The sequence below is a fragment of the Camellia sinensis genome, chromosome 5, assembly GCF_055761805.1.
Source record: "Camellia sinensis isolate YWXY chromosome 5, ASM5576180v1, whole genome shotgun sequence".
Taxonomy (NCBI): Eukaryota; Viridiplantae; Streptophyta; class Magnoliopsida; order Ericales; family Theaceae; genus Camellia; species Camellia sinensis.
Genome location: NC_138965.1, coordinates 176095702 through 176111596, shown reverse-complemented (window position 1 = coordinate 176111596; position 15895 = coordinate 176095702). Strand labels below are relative to the sequence as shown.

At 37.8% G+C, this 15895-nt stretch overlaps 1 protein-coding gene across 23 annotated transcripts in view; it reads left to right on the top strand.

The window, feature by feature from the left end:
* LOC114296661 (K(+) efflux antiporter 4) overlaps window positions 1-15895 on the top strand; it is a 55852-nt gene that overhangs the window by 19419 nt on the left and 20538 nt on the right. For 9 of the 23 annotated variants that reach the window (XR_014330530.1, XR_014330531.1, XR_003641254.2 and 6 more), the window contains exons 2-12: window positions 1356-1435; window positions 5031-5089; window positions 5256-5334; window positions 5458-5519; window positions 5599-5674; window positions 5924-5998; window positions 9554-9625; window positions 9710-9823; window positions 10498-10566; window positions 14798-14875; window positions 15445-15533. Coding sequence is in view for 14 of the 23 variants with exons in the window: in XM_028240984.2 (XP_028096785.2) it covers window positions 1356-1435; window positions 5031-5089; window positions 5256-5334; window positions 5458-5519; window positions 5599-5674; window positions 5924-5998; window positions 9554-9625; window positions 9710-9823; window positions 10498-10566; window positions 14798-14875; window positions 15445-15533 (853 nt within the window). In the remaining 9 variants the exon portion in view is untranslated. Of the gene's footprint in view, window positions 1-1324; window positions 1436-5030; window positions 5090-5255; window positions 5335-5457; window positions 5520-5598; window positions 5675-5923; window positions 5999-9553; window positions 9626-9709; window positions 9824-10497; window positions 10567-14797; window positions 14876-15444; window positions 15534-15895 lie in introns of all 23 variants that reach the window. The other 14 variants (XR_014330532.1, XR_014330533.1, XM_082870504.1 and 11 more) reach the window with 4 other exon arrangements.

The window sequence follows — 15895 nt, the reverse complement described above, 5'->3', positions numbered from 1 at the left end:
CTCTTTCGATTCACTGGGACGCTTGAGATCCTCAGCTAACGACCTGAAAAGGAATAAACACTCCGGTCGGGGATGCCGGAATTAGCACTCCGACGGATAAATCAGTATATACTCTCTTGATTGCTTGTATCTTAAGTTAAAGTGTCCTAATTCTCACATACCTTTCTCTGATTGATGATCCTCTATTTATATTATTCTCTTTGGGCCTTAGGGCCAGGGTCACCCTCGATCCATTACATGTACTTCTACTCGGCCTTTATTCTATTGGTTGGAATGTCGATTATTTTATTCGGCTCTTCAATTGACTAGGATCAATGCCGAATAAAAGTTATGCCCCGGATTGAACTCTTGTCCATTCGTCCCTATTGGCCCATTATTATTTGGCTCCCACAATGTCATATACCAAAAACTCTTAGATGTAAATATTAGTTTGCATGACTTTAATTAAATGAGATGCAAACTAATATTTAAGCATAAAATGAAAAAAATAAATAAATTAAGAACTCCTCGGACTCATAAACGGTGATAGGCCAATCATCAATCATAAAATTTAATTGGAGCTGCAACGTTGACCAATTACACAAGAGGGATTTCTAAGGGACCAACACCACTCCGAAAAATTTAATGGAGCCTCAATGATTGGCTAACTATTGAATTAATCATGAATATAATGATGAGTGTAACCTAATAATCCAGCTACATCAATAATGATGAGACCAAACTGTATAGCATTATAACCACATAAATAGTTATATCATCATATTGCGAATCCTTTCATAGGATAGTATATGTTACCAAACCAATAATGATTTGATATTGATAAATGCAAAAGTATGTACACATCATATGCTATAGTGAATTAATTAATAAATCTGAAAGGAGGGGCAGGCTTAGTTTGGTTATAGAGATGCAGCGGCGAAAAAAGAAAAGAAGGTATTAATTTGGCTCAATGGGATCTAGTTTTAAGTAGTTGTATCTTGAGGTGAAATGTTATACTTTTCTTTGTTTCTCTCCCAATCACTTCCATAGAGATCACCTGCATAGAGATTGCTCTGCATTTCTCTTCTCATTAATGCACCTACAAGCGAAGGGGAAAAATGAATCAAAAATCTTCCCTCTCTTCCATCTATCTAACAAAACAATCTGTATTTGCACATGCGTACACATATCTTAATATATATAGTATATAGTATGTATATTTCTATTCAATTCATTTCTTTGAGTTAATGTTAATGAAGTAATAGTTATTGTAGTGATACTTTGATGGCTTTTAGGAATTTATTTATTTTTTTCACTGAATGAAAGTTAAGAGTTAATAATGCAGATTATATTTTCCTTAAATCTTACCCAACCAGAGGAGAAAAAAGTTTCCATAACTCTTTCTCTTGCAGCTACTGATCCTGGGAGCTTTAACAACAGCGTGTCCGAACAACAGGTTAGCAGTGTTATTTTTCTTTGTAATAATTGTGAATGTTGTACACATAGTTGTTTGTGAGTAACTTGGAAATGCAAGGGAAGAAGATATGGCAAACCAAGCCTTTGTCTCTAGGGATAATTCTATAATTTGGTGCCCTCTTTTAATTTTTCATGCTCCCTCTGTCCCACAATGTTAGTCTCTTTTCGTAATCCTAACTTTTTAAGGAAAAATGTAATTAATGAACTCAAATTCAAATATTAAAGCATGAATTTTCCACATTACCCCTATATTTTTACTTTTAAATATATTTGTAGGCAGTAATTATATACTCAAACTACCAAACCATGTTGAGATGCATGCAGTATTAGACTAGCTATTGAAGGGTTTAGAGGTCATGTATGAAAGTGGCCTAGAGGAGGGTGACTAGGACAATTCTTTTGTTTTTGACTTTGCTTTTGTTTCACTAGTCCTTGTCCCCCAATCTCAATTTCTCTAACTCTTCTGTGTGTTTAGAAGTGATTCAACGTGTCTCACCCCAATCTCAATTCTTGTGGTATTTAATTGAATTATAGAAATATATATCTACCAAAAGGTTCAAGTTATGTTAACCTTTCTAAGTACTTTAGCTTAATTATCTTCAATTCAGTTGATTAATTAGATGTATGTTTTAATGTGAAGTCCAATGTTTGTACGTATATGAATTTCAATCGAAAAATGTTTACTCAATTTTCCATTGACCACAATTGAACGTACACACAATCTTTAGAAATAGATGCGTTTAACATATACAAAGTAAGGAGCAAGAATGTAAATAGACAAATACTGACAACAATATAAATATAAAATTAATTAACCTTTGATTCTTGTTATGAGAAGCTGGCATTTTAAATCACGATATCCGACCCGAGAAGGAAATTGAAGTCAACCCATTGTATAAGCCAACTGGCTAAAAAGCCCTATGTAAAGAAATATTTTTGTTCCTTTTCTTGGTCTGTTTAGAAAGACTAGTGGTAGGGCATGTGCAACAATTTTTTCTCTGATTTCTTTTTTTTAATAAAAATATACTATATTAACTTAAGTAATTCAAAACAGACAATAAACTTAAAGTTCAAAGAATTCCTCATATAGAGCATTGAATTTTGACCAAGTCGTCACCAAGGGAGCAATTTTCATCGCCATTCTTGCAATTCATGACGCTTGTTGAAACAACTGATTTTCACTATTTTGATTGAAAACAATAATCAAGAAAACCTTCTTAATTTGTTTCTTGGGTATTTGGGTGGTTTTGAAAAACCTTTACCTGAATTGGAAATTTTTTTTATTTAAGTATGTAATCAAACACTTATCAATAAATAGGCAGAAAGAAGATCAAAATTTTATGCTTCAGATATAATTTTTTTTATTAGAATAATGGATCAGGTATCATATTTTATCATTTGGGGTCCTGCTAAAGACTATCATTAGGCGTTCATTAAGGATCAAATGATGCCTGCCCAACAAAAAAATAAAAAACAAAATCAAATAATGCCACAAAATTTGTGAGGAAAACTCACACTATGTATCAATTTTATGGAAGACCATCATAGAAAATTAAGGACACTCATTTATTTTGCTAACAACAAATATCTCAATGAAACTAATTGTTTAATGATCCTACACAATTTGAGGATTGGATCATAAGATTATTAAATCATACGAGTTAGGAAAAGATGTGTAAATCTATTGTGTAAATGGAAGTCCTCCAAACTAAGAATTGAGAATTTAAATGAAGAAAATCAATTTTATATGGGTGGGCCCATAAAGCAAATGCAAAGCATGCTTTATGGTCATAGTAGTTTAATGACATTTATGTCACTAATGGGATTTACCAAAAGACAACAACTAACATGTTACAGAAGACTTTTTTTTATCCACCAATTAGGATTAGGTTTTCAAAAATCTCTCTCTCCCACATACACACACACTATTATCTAATGTGTACACCTAATTTGGTATGAATGAAAAGCTCTGTCACACTTTTTTGATTTTTCAAAATTGCCTCCCAAAACAAGTCCACATTCTAGACGGTTTTAACCGTCGTTCATTTTTGCATCTGTATTGCATGTGTGCACAACTGCTAGTATATATATGTATATTCAATTTCAAAATAAGAGCTAATCCTCCTATAGAAAATATAAGAAACAATTTTTTATAAAAAAATCAAATAATTTGAAAGGAAGTTTGAAGGATGTAATAAATACATGATAACCACATCATAACATTAATTAGAATGATTATTATTGGCAACAACCAACCCAAAACATCAATCAATGTGCTATCATTTTTCAAACAAGAGTTGTTTAGATGATTTTTTAAAACTAGTTAGAGTACGCTTGCTAGCTCATGCCCATGTTTACTTTTCTTGAATTTAGATGATTTTAATGACATTTGTGTCACTAATGGGATTTTGTCATATTCTCTCTTTCTCTCTCTCACACAAACACACACACACACACACACACGCTATTATATAATGTGTATACCTAATTTGGTATGAATGTAAAGTTTTGTCACACTTTTTTGATTTTTTAAAATTGCCTCCCAAAACAAGTCCACGTTCCAGACGGTTTTAACCCTCGTTCATTTTTGCATCTGTATTGCATGTGTGCACAACTGCTAGTATATATATGTATATTCAATTTCAAAATAAGAGCTAATCCTCCTATAAAAAATATAAGAAACATTTTTTTTTTTTTTATAAAAAGTTAAAATAATTTGAAAGGAAGTTTGAAGGATGTAATAAATACATGATAACCACATCATAACATTAATTAGAATGATTATTATTGGCAACAACCAACCCAAAACATCAATCAACGTGCCATCATTTTTCAAACAAGAGTTGTTTAGATGATTGTTTAAAACTAGTTAGAGTACACTTGCTAGTTCATGTCCATGTCTACTTTTCTTGAATTTAGATGATTTTCGGTTACAAAAGTTGCACAAAGTTTTTAATTATGTATGTATATATATGAAGTATTAATCAGGTACTTAAATGTCTTTAGTAAGTAACAAATTTTTTTTTTTTGATAAATGATAAATTTTTATTGCAAAAGTATCAAGATGATGCAAAGAATACAAAAAGACCAAAAGGGGAAAACAAAACTCGCCTAACCAATTACGTCATCCAAAAAATCTAAGAAAATAAATAGATCCGGATCAACTTTACACTCCAACCCACTATGCAAAATAACTAAGAACTGATTCTCCAACTACAACACCGAGTGCTCAATTTCTTGGAAAGTTCTCCTGTTCCTTTCCGGCCAAACCAACCACATCAAACAAAAAGGCACCAACGACCATAACCAGAACCATAACTACAAAACCATGGACCAAATGCAAAGTACAGTTCACCTATTTTAAGAACCATGACCAAACCATGCATCGAGAAAACCAAACCAAACTATACAATTTGGTATAGATCAGGCCAGCTTACTTTTTTTTGCTCAATCCTAATGGATGCTCCTTTGCTGCCATAAAAGTGCATTTTATGAGTTCTTTATTCTTACTCGAACAAATTTCTAGCCTATTGTGTTTGCTGAATATACTTTTTTGATATGTTTGATTTCATCAGGCAGTTATGGAAACTGTTGCTAGAGTGAGGTCCAAGAAAAATGACACCAAGGAGGAGAAGTATGCCTTTCTATCTTTTATCTCTTGTCTTTCTATCCCGAGAATAGAATTACAGAACATACTGTTTACAATTTACGTTCAATGGAAGTAGTTGATTAACAAAGTAAATAAAATTATGCTAATCCCAAATTTCCGTGTTGCTGATATCTCTATGAGTTTGTGCCAGGTCCTTTCAGCTTCATGATGTTTTCAATTTGGATAACGAGAATCGAGGAGATGATATGCCAACGTTGATAGATCGAAAGGTATGCCTTGTAGATGCCATTGGAGAATTCTGATAACATTTTACTTTTGTGCAGTGCTGCGATACGGGCAATTATGTTCCAAGCTGTTGAAGTACTGATCCAATTGTAGGAATTTTTGTGCAGGATAATGTGTTTATTATATCAAATCCCAAGTCAAAGTTTCCTGTGCTACAGTTAGACTTAAGGTTTAGCTCTCTCTAGCTTGGCCACTGCCTGCTAATGACTTGTTAGCTGATCTAAAATGTTCATAAAAATATTTGGCAGGTTGATATCAGATCTTGTGGTTCTCATTGTCTCTGCAACATGCGGTGGCATTGCGTTTGCTTGTGCCGGACAACCGGTTGGCCTCTTATTCTTGTTCTATGCTGTGTTCACGATGAACTACTGTTTTTCCAAATGAATATACTTTTTTATTTTAAAGTTCTTTAGGTTAGGGTGGGGCGAGGAGAGAGGGTTGTAAACTTGTTGATTATACATCCTCTGTATTTACTATTTATTTTGTGCTTGTAGATGTGATTCTTTGATTGACATTAATGTTCTCCATATTAACCCTAAAGGGGGGCCTTATATGTGTTTTTAAATTTTGCAGGTTATTACTGGGTATTTGCTAGCAGGCTCTGTTATTGGACCTGGGGGCTTTAGTTTTGTTAGTGAATTGGTGCAAGTATGTTGCTTTTATCTCCATCATGCCCAAAAGCTAGCAGCACTGTGCTCAAGTTTCTAATCATCCATTCGATCTGCTTAAATTTAGAGAATTTGAATAGTTTCATTTGGGTGTTTAGGAGTACAATTTAGGTCACAGTGTGATTCTTAAGACACAAGTCATACTGACTGATATTTTACATGGGAAATTGGGCAAGGACATTAGCATTTGTAAAGCTGCTGAATCCATCCATCAAGTTTGGGTAGTCCCTACTTCAATAGTTGTTATGCAGTTAGCCTCTGATATACGGGTTATATATATATATATTTTATTAAACCAGAGAGATCTTCTTCTCATTGGGTTTCTTTCAAATTTGGGAGAAGAGGAGTTTAAAATCTGTTTGCAATATATGCTCAATTGTGGGGCGGTGTTTTGTCAATTGTCACATGGTTATGATACAGACTTAGATTAAGGTTCCATGTGTCGTTACATTTTATACTCTTTCTGTAAGATAAAATGATAGAGAGAGAAATTGATAGTATTATGATTGATGTAATGTTGTTGTACTGTCTATTACAAATGGTTCCTTATATAGATGTAGGTGTAGTGGATGGTGGTAGTGGTGTAGTGGGTTAGGTTTAGTGGAGTAGGTGAGGTGGTGTAGTGGGTTAGGTTTAGTGGAGTAGGTGAGGTGGTGGTGGTGGTAGGTGATGGTAAATTCTAACAGCCCCCGCAAACTCAAGGAGGATAGAAACTAACCAACTTGAGTTTGAAGAGAGGAACAAAAACAAGAAAATACATAACAATAAAAAAGGATAGGAGACATTGTATGGTCGTGTCAGACCATTGGTGAAGACACTGAATGGTGGTGTCATAACGTTGTAGAGGACACTGTATGGGGGTGTCATAACCGATGTAGAAGACAGTTTATGGGGTCATGTCGGACCGTTGTAGCAGACAATGTTGTGACAGTTGTGGTGACAGTTTACGGAGTCTTGCTGGACCCTTTTAGAAACTAACCGGAATCAATGTCGGGACAGTTTACAGAGTCTTGTCGGACCCATGAAGGAGCTAACCGGAATCAATGTTGGGACAGGTTACAGAGTCTTGTCGGACCCATAAAGGAGCTAACCAGAATCAATGTCGGGACAGTTTACAGAGTCTTGTCGGACCCTTAAAAAGTCGCACCCTCAAAAGGTGTGCCCAATCTTTCAAAAGGCGACAGTTTACAGAGTCTTGTCGGACCCTTGTAGAAACTAACCGGAATCAATGTCGGGACAGTTTACAGAGTCTTGTCGGACCCTTAAAAAATACACTGTATGATGGTGTATATAGGCTGCCCAAATATATATATATATATGGATATAGATATCGAGCCCTCAAAAGTCGTGCCCTTAAAAGGTGTGCCCAATCTGTCAAAAGGCGTGCCATCAAAAGGCGTGCCCGATGCATCAAAAGGCGTGCCAGATATGATGGCGAGGCACGTGAGTGCCTTGGCTGGCGTGCCCGTTTGTCTGGCGTCAAGAGGCGCGCGATGCGCGTGGCTGCCTCGGCTATTTAACCAAGACGTAGCCTGAGGCCGAGGCAGAAGACAAACAACTTGCGAAGAAAAACTTCTGAAAAACTCTTCGTTGTGCTGAGAGAGAGAGTCTGTAACACTCTGTTGCCCAGAAAAATGGCCTCTTCGTCCCGCCCTCTGCTTACTCTCTTTCCCGACCTCAACGAGTCCACAAGAGAGATAACTGGTGCGGTGTTCCGAGAACCTCAACCAAACACCACTGGGTTTGCTCCGTTGAACTTTCCGATGCAGTCGGTGGAGCAAAAAATGGCAGTGCAAACGGATGTGGAGGCTAATCAGTATACTTTGAAGGCATGTGTGGAGTCCATGACGGCGGTCACAAACTTGTCGCACCGGCTGCAGAGTAGGACAAATGAGGTGCAGCAATTAAACGCCCAACTGGCTCTGCTCCAACGCATGTATAAGGATGCGCGAGCAGAGATAAGTGTGCTAAAGGCGGAAAATAAGGAGCTGAAGCGGAAGGCCACCGTGATGTTCCGATTTGGAGGGCCGCCATATGCTGCAGTGGAGGAGCAGGGAGTAGTGATCGTGCCCAGTGGAGTGGGAAACACGGAGGTAGCACCGTCAAGGGCCTCTCAAGACGGAGGCAAGAAGAAGAGACCGGCGGCAGAGTAGAGAAGAAAAAGCCCACCTGTGAATGTGGTTGTTTGTGTGTATTTTGTGTTGTTTTGTTTTGTTTTGTTTTGTGTTTTGTGTTTTGTGTTTTGTGTTTTTTTTTTTTTTTTTGTTGTTTTGTGTAAAATGGTGATCGGGGTTGATCCCGGAGATGAATAAAATATGGGTGTTGTGCAAATTTGTAAATTGTTTTTGTTTTGTTTTGTTTTGTTTTTTTTTTTTTTTGTTTTTGTTTTTAATAAAAAAAGAGATATATATATATATATAAAAAAAAAGTGAGGAACAACATGATGTCTGAGAGCATCAATGAAGGTTTAGAATAAAAAAATAAAGTTTGAATAAAAAATAAAGTGGGCGGTGGATGGGTGTGATTAAACAAAGAAAAGTGAATTGGGTGTGTGTGTGGTGGTGACTTTGTTGACCAACCCATTGATGCAAAAGCTGAGGCAAGTCCTAGATGAGCACGCTTGGAAGAATGGCAACATGGAACAGGACTCGAACACTTCTATTTTCCAAAAGAGTTGCGCTGCTATATCTGGAGCTTCCTTCCAGTGTCTTAATGGCTGAAGCGGTTCAGCCTTTGACAGAAAGCAGCAAAGCAGTTCCTTGCTGCCCGTTACAAGGACATAACCAAGTTCCATGACGAGGTTTATGAACTTGCCCCTTGCTGGAATTGAAGCAGTTTTGTCTAGTGATGATCTCCAGGTGGCATCAGAAGATGCCGTATATGATTTCGTGTTGAAGTGCTCCAGAAAATGCTCTTTGCAAAAACAACTCGTTTGGCCCTTCTTTGGTGAGTAATTTCCACAAATGATAAGCATGGTCTTGCTGCTGCTGCTGCAAATGTAGCTGCCATGGCCATGAGGGAGAGGGATCATGTCTGACTGATGCAGAGGATCAAAGCCATTCAGATCGTGACGATCATGACGAGAGTTGCTATGATGTTGTTGGTATGGATCATTTCCTGTGAGCCTCTTGCTGGAGTTGATGGAGGTTTCAATTGGTTGAGATCCGGCGGGCGGTCAAGGCAAGGTTGCCGCCCGCCGGAAGGCGAAGAACACCAAGATCTTTAACCTATAGCTCTGATACCATGTAAGATAAAATGATAGAGAGAGAAATTGATAGTATTATGATTGATGTAATGTTGTTGTACTGTCTATTACAAATGGTTCCTTATATAGATGTAGGTGTAGTGGATGGTGGTAGTGGTGTAGTGGGTTAGGTTTAGTGGAGTAGGTGAGGTGGTGTAGTGGGTTAGGTTTAGTGGAGTAGGTGAGGTGGTGGTGGTGGTAGGTGATGGTAAATTCTAACACTTTCATATATTTTCATCTTCCTACATGATTTCATGCAATAGTTCAACTTCTCATTAATATTGCATGTAGGTTGAAACAGTAGCTCAGTTTGGTGTTGTTTTTCTTCTTTTTGCATTGGGTCTGGAGTTCTCTGCAACAAAGGTTTGCTTATATTATTCTTCCTGAATTTATGATTTGCCAATTAATGTCATAATCTGTGATTGATCCTCCATTTTGCCACTTCAGCTTCGTGTTGTTCGAGCAGTTGCAGTGTTAGGAGGCTTGCTCCAGATATTTCTTTTTATGTGCTTGTGTGGAGTAACAGCCTCGGTATGTCTAATTTCACCAGAATTTTCATGTGTATGTATTTTGCATGCAGCATTGCTGCATTCTAATTATATGACAACTACTTCACAAATAAAGCTGTCTGGTTTAAATCTCCAATATCAGTGATTTAAAGAAATTAAATTTTTGTGTCTAATAGACTAAGAAGTTTCTCCATGTATAGAAAGCAATATTTATAATGTGAAGCAATATTGTGTTTAATAGACTAAGAAGTTTTAGAAACTTCCCCAAATCCCTTTTGCTTTGGCGTGATGGGGTTCAACATGAAATTGGAATTTCAAATATAGGGTATTGTATCATTAATATTTTCTTGTAAACAGTATTAAACTTTTATTAATCAACTGCACTTTGCCCAAAAACTTATTGATTCAAGGGAAATAAACATATATATACTACAAGTAGATTCCATTCGTATCTTAAATGCCTAAAGAGGCAAACACCCTGCTAAGTGGTATTTTATGATTGGTGTGACTCATTTTATGGAAAATAAAAATAATAGGGATCTCTCCTAAATGACCCACTGGATTCCTGCTCTTAAATTTGAATATAAATGTTTTTTAATAACAGAACGATGAGTATTTAGATGATTTTAATTAGTTACATGATCTTCATATTATGGGCTGCTTGCATATTCGTGACCTGTCCCTTCACGATCTTATTATTGTTCCATGGCTGTGTGCTTTATGCAGTTATGTGGTGGTGAAGTCTCTGAGGGGGTATTCATCGGTGCATTCTTGTCTATGTCATCAACAGCTGTTGTAAGTATCTCCACATAACTCTTTCAATATTATTTAGCTAAAGCTATGTACTTTCATGGCTGTGCTTTTAGTGCTGTTCTACAGCTTGATTTTGTTTATCTGACTTATTTATACCTTGTATGGTTTCTTTGGTTCTGAAAACTGGACTAAACGTGATCTTTTATCTAGTCTTAGGCTAGCAGTTTTCCATCCTACTTCCTATTGTATCATTATATTGGTCATCAATCATCAATTTTAAAGAATTTGTGTAAATCTAAGTTGCTCACTAACTTTGCTGGTAAAGTCTCTCGATTGTTGTACTCGAAAGGGGATGATCGAGTCCTCTCAAACTCATTGTCTCTTACTCTTACTGGTTCACCTCAATAATTTTTATCTTTAGGCTTTATAAAACATTGACAATAGGTGGAGACCTCATTAAGAACATCCTACTTCCTATCTTTGGGTTTTAAAAAACATTGGCTACAGGTAGAGACCTCTTGAAGAGCATCCTTTTCAATTTGGCAATATATCAGGCTACAAAATCTCATTCCCAAAATAAATGAAGCTTCTTCAAAGTTGAGATGATTGATAGATTACAAGATGCATTAATTACAATTCCTATACAATCTATATATAGAAGAAAATGTGGTAGTAGGTGTAGTGGAGGTGATAGTGGGTTAGGTGAAGTGGAGTGTGTAGTGGAGTAGAGGTAGGTGAAGTGGAGTGTGTAGTGGAGTAGGTGAAGGTAATGTGGTAGTAGGTGTAGTGGAGGTGATAGTGGGTTAGGTGAAGTGGAGTGTGTAGTGGAGTAGAGGTAGGTGAAGTGGAGTGTGTAGTGGAGTAGGTGAAGGTAAAGATGGGAAATTCTAACAGCCCCCCGCAAACTCAAGGAGGAGAGAAACTAACCAACTTGAGTTTGGAGAGAGTAACAAAACAAGAAAATACATAAAAATAAAAAAGGATAGGAGACACTGTATGGTCGTGTCAGACCGTTGGTGAAGACACTGTATGGGGTGTCATAACGTTGTAGAGGACACTGTATGGTGGTGTCAGACCGATGTAGAAGACAGTTTATGGGGTCATGTCGGACCGTTGTAGAAGACAATGTTGTGACAGTTTACGGAGTCTTGCTGGACCCTTGTAGAAACTAACCGGAATCAATGTCGGGACAGTTTACAGAGTCTTGTCGGACCCATAAAGGAGCTAACCGGAATCAATGTCGGGACAGTTTACAGAGTCTTGTCGGACCCATAAAGGAGCTAACCGGAATCAATGTCGGGACAGTTTACAGAGTCTTGTCGGACACTTGTAAAAACTAACCGGAATCAATGTCGGGACAGTTTACAGAGTCTTGTCGGACTCTTAAAAAGTTGCACCCTCAAAAGGTGTGCCCAATTTTGTCAAAAGGCGTGCCATCAAAAGGCGTGCCCAATTCATCAAAAGGCGTGCCATCAAAAGGCGTGCCATCAAAAGGCGTGTCCACTTTATCAAAAGATGTGCCATGAAAAGGCGTGCCAGTTTGTCGGGCGGCAAGAGGCGCGCGATGCGCGTGGCTGGCCCTGGCTATTTAAAACAAGGTTGAGGCGAAGGCTGTGCATACGAGTCTGAAACCTCTGAACGCTCGGAGAGCTTGTCTCTGCAAATCTTGAAACACCCGGAAACCAACCCTTCTCTGAAACACCTAGCAACTCAAAAACATGGCCTCTTCTTCTCGTCCAGTTACCCAGAACCTGCTCACGCTCTTTCCAGAACTGAACGAGCCCACAAGAGAAATAACTGGTGCGGTGGCCAGTGAACCTCAACCAAACACCTCTGGTTTTGCTCCATTGAACTTTCCGATGCGGTCGGTGGAGCAAAAAATGGCGGTGCAAACTGATATTGAGGCTAATCAGTATACTCTGAAGTCATGCGTGGAAACCATGACGGCGGTCACAAATTTGTCGAACCGGCTGCAGAGTAGGACAAATGAGGTGCAGCATTTAAATTCCCAGCTGGCTCTGCTCCAACGCATGTATAAGGATGCGCGAGCAGAGATAAGTGTGCTGAAAGCAGAAAATAAGGAGCTGAAGCGGAAGGCCACTGTGATGTTCCGATTTGGAGGTCCGCCGTATGCTGCAGTGGAGGAGTATGGAGGAGTGAACGTGCTCGGCGGCGTAGGAAACACGGAGGCAGCACCGTCAAGGGCCGCCCAGGACGGAGGAAAGAAGAAGAGATCTGCAGCAGAGTAGAGAAGAAAAATCCCACTGTGGGTGTTGGGTGTGTTATGGTGGTGGTTTTTTTTTTTTTTTTTTTTTTTTTTTCGTGTAAAATTATGATCGGGGTTGATCCTGACATGAATAAAATAAGTGTGTTTGGCAAACTCGAATGGTAGGTGTGGTAAGGCAGAAAAATCAACTGGAATAAATTTTTTTTTTTTTTTTTTTTTTTTTTTGTGAAAATAATAATAATAATAATAATAATAATATTAATATGGAAATCATGGAGTGGGCGGTGGTACAAAAATATTGTGTAGAAAAAGAGGGAGATGGTGGAAAAGAGAGGCCACTCATGTTATTAAAATAAATTAAGGAATTAAAAAAAGTGATATTGGTTTTGTTTTCAAAAAAGATGGATTAAAATAAATATAAAAAAAGAAAAAGAAAGTGGAGACCATGATGAAAGGTGGGAACAAGTGTGCTGGTGCTGTGTTGTAATGGTCAGAAAGAGAGATAAGAAAATAAAATAAAATAAATTTCAAGGTGCTGTGTTGTAATGGCATTGAAATATCCACCATCATAAAGAGTATCAGTGGTGCTGCATATGTTTATGAGCATTATTTGAGGCCTTTCTTTCTTAACCCACAGCAGACTGTTAACGTCTAGTATGTCCCAAGGAAGAAGGACATCTTCAGTAAGCCAGATGACATTCTAACTGCTGCTGAGAAGTACATAGAAGAACATGGCCCGGAAGCATTTGAGAAGCTTGTTAGCAAGGATAGGGAAACCAAGTTCAGGAGTAGCAATTACACGTATTTTGATGAGGACCACAGCTATTGAGCCTTGTTTGGCTGAGGGAAACACCTTTTTTCCGCTGCTGTTAGGAGTATCTTTCCGGTGGAGAAGCTGCTATGGACTATTTGGGGAGAGTGATGTCGAAAGCCGGAGCCTTGGATCTCGCCACCGGCGTCGGCGGAAAGATCGAGAAAGACGATGTTCTCTCCGCTGTCCAGAAGTATGAGCAGTATCACGGCTACTATGATGCCGAGAGAGAATGAGATGTTATGAAGATATGATGAGGAGGTAGGTATGTAGTAGACAATTCTAGCGGACTAGGTTGAGGTCCGGCGGGCGGCCAAGGCGAGGTTGCCGCCCGCCGGTGAAGCGAAAAAATATTAAATTCTTAACCTTGCTCTGATACCATGTAAGAATTTATGTATTATTGATTGATGTCTTGATTGATAGATTACAAGATGCATTAATTACAATTCCTATACAATCTATATATAGAAGAAAATGTGGTAGTAGGTGTAGTGGAGGTGATAGTGGGTTAGGTGAAGTGGAGTGTGTAGTGGAGTAGAGGTAGGTGAAGTGGAGTGTGTAGTGGAGTAGGTGAAGGTAATGTGGTAGTAGGTGTAGTGGAGGTGATAGTGGGTTAGGTGAAGTGGAGTGTGTAGTGGAGTAGAGGTAGGTGAAGTGGAGTGTGTAGTGGAGTAGGTGAAGGTAAAGATGGGAAATTCTAACAGAGAGCATACATTAAGATTTGAATCTTCTATTATCCAAAGAACTATTAGTATTAATTGATATCTTTTTGGTAAGTACTATTAATTTTTATACTTGCCATGCCATCTCATGCTCCTGTGTCAACGTGGGTGCCTTGTAGACATTTGTTTAAGTTTGCATCAGCCTCATGCAGATAGACAGGGTAGACTGTTTGACAGCATCAAAATTCAGATATCTTAATTATGTATAAAGAAATTGATCTTTTGAAACCTTTAATAATAATAATCCTGTTATGGGTGTCTTTGATCTTGGTTGCCTCTCTATTTTCTTTAGAGGGTTACATCTACCTTGGAGTTTTGGTTTTAATATTTTGGCTTAGTGAGCATAAGGGTCCCTTTGTTATTAAGCAATTCTTGTATTGTTTTATTTTTTTTGGTTTAATTTGTTTTCCAGGTCATCATTATGTAGTTCTTCCGTTTCTTAGCCACTGAATTGTTAAAGCTTCTTTCTTCTGATCAATGTGTTGAAACAATTTTACCTCATTTCGCTTGCAGGTTTTGAAATTTTTGATGGAAAAAAGTAGTATGAATGCGCTCCATGGACAGATAACAATTGGTACCCTTATCTCACAGGTCTTTATCTTTCTTCTGCTTCGTTATTTTTTTCTCTGGATATGATAATTTGTTTAAAAAAAATGCTTACTGTTTGATTGTCCAGATTGGATATGAGGGGCTGAGGAGAATATGTAATATGTGGGGATATATGATGGGATATAATATGCTTAGGATATGAGATGGATTATGTATATTGTGGGATCACTTTTATTATGTTTGGTTAGGGTATGATATAGCATGAGATAAGAGGAGAGAGATTGTTTTTGACTGTTGGATGAAAGATGAGCATATATCCAATGGTGGGGGATATGCAGTACCATGGATGATATATTATCTAGAACTCCTATATTTGGAGCCACCAAACATGGGACAGGGAGACAAAAAAACATGTAGGGTCCATCAGATTTCATATCCGGCCGCCCCTTATATCCCCCAATCAAACCTCCTCTTAGTTACTGCTACTTGGTATTCACAAAATCAGTAAAGACTGCAAATCTATCATGCTTAGGACCTTTCTCATGTTCCTTTTTTTTTTTGGCCAAATAAATTATTTACTCTGAACTTTTGAGTTATTTTTTGCTTGCCAGGACTGTGCTGTTGGTTTGCTGTTTGCGTTGCTTCCAGTTCTTGGTGGTACTGCTGGTGCTCTTCAAGGAGTTGTATCCATGACAAAATCGTAAGTAAAGAACCTGAAGTGCTGACTTTTGCTTCAATGCAAAGTTGATAGATGACATTCTTCTCCCCTTTTTCTGTGACCTTTTAAATTAGATCACCTGTAAGTGTTGAAAATCAGTAACTTACATGGATGATTGAGTTGGCTGATGCAACAGTTCAGAAAACAACGTCTTAGGCTTGACCATCTCCAGGCTTACTGGATGCATGTGGGCATCAGTGTATCAGTTGGTTGCTTTCATCCCTAGGTGCTAGTCTTAACTTGAAATGGGTTGGGATACTCTTGTTTAACCAAAATAAACCAGTAAGTAAATAAATTACAAATGAATGGCCGGATACTTATCCGAAAGATAAATAACTGTAAGA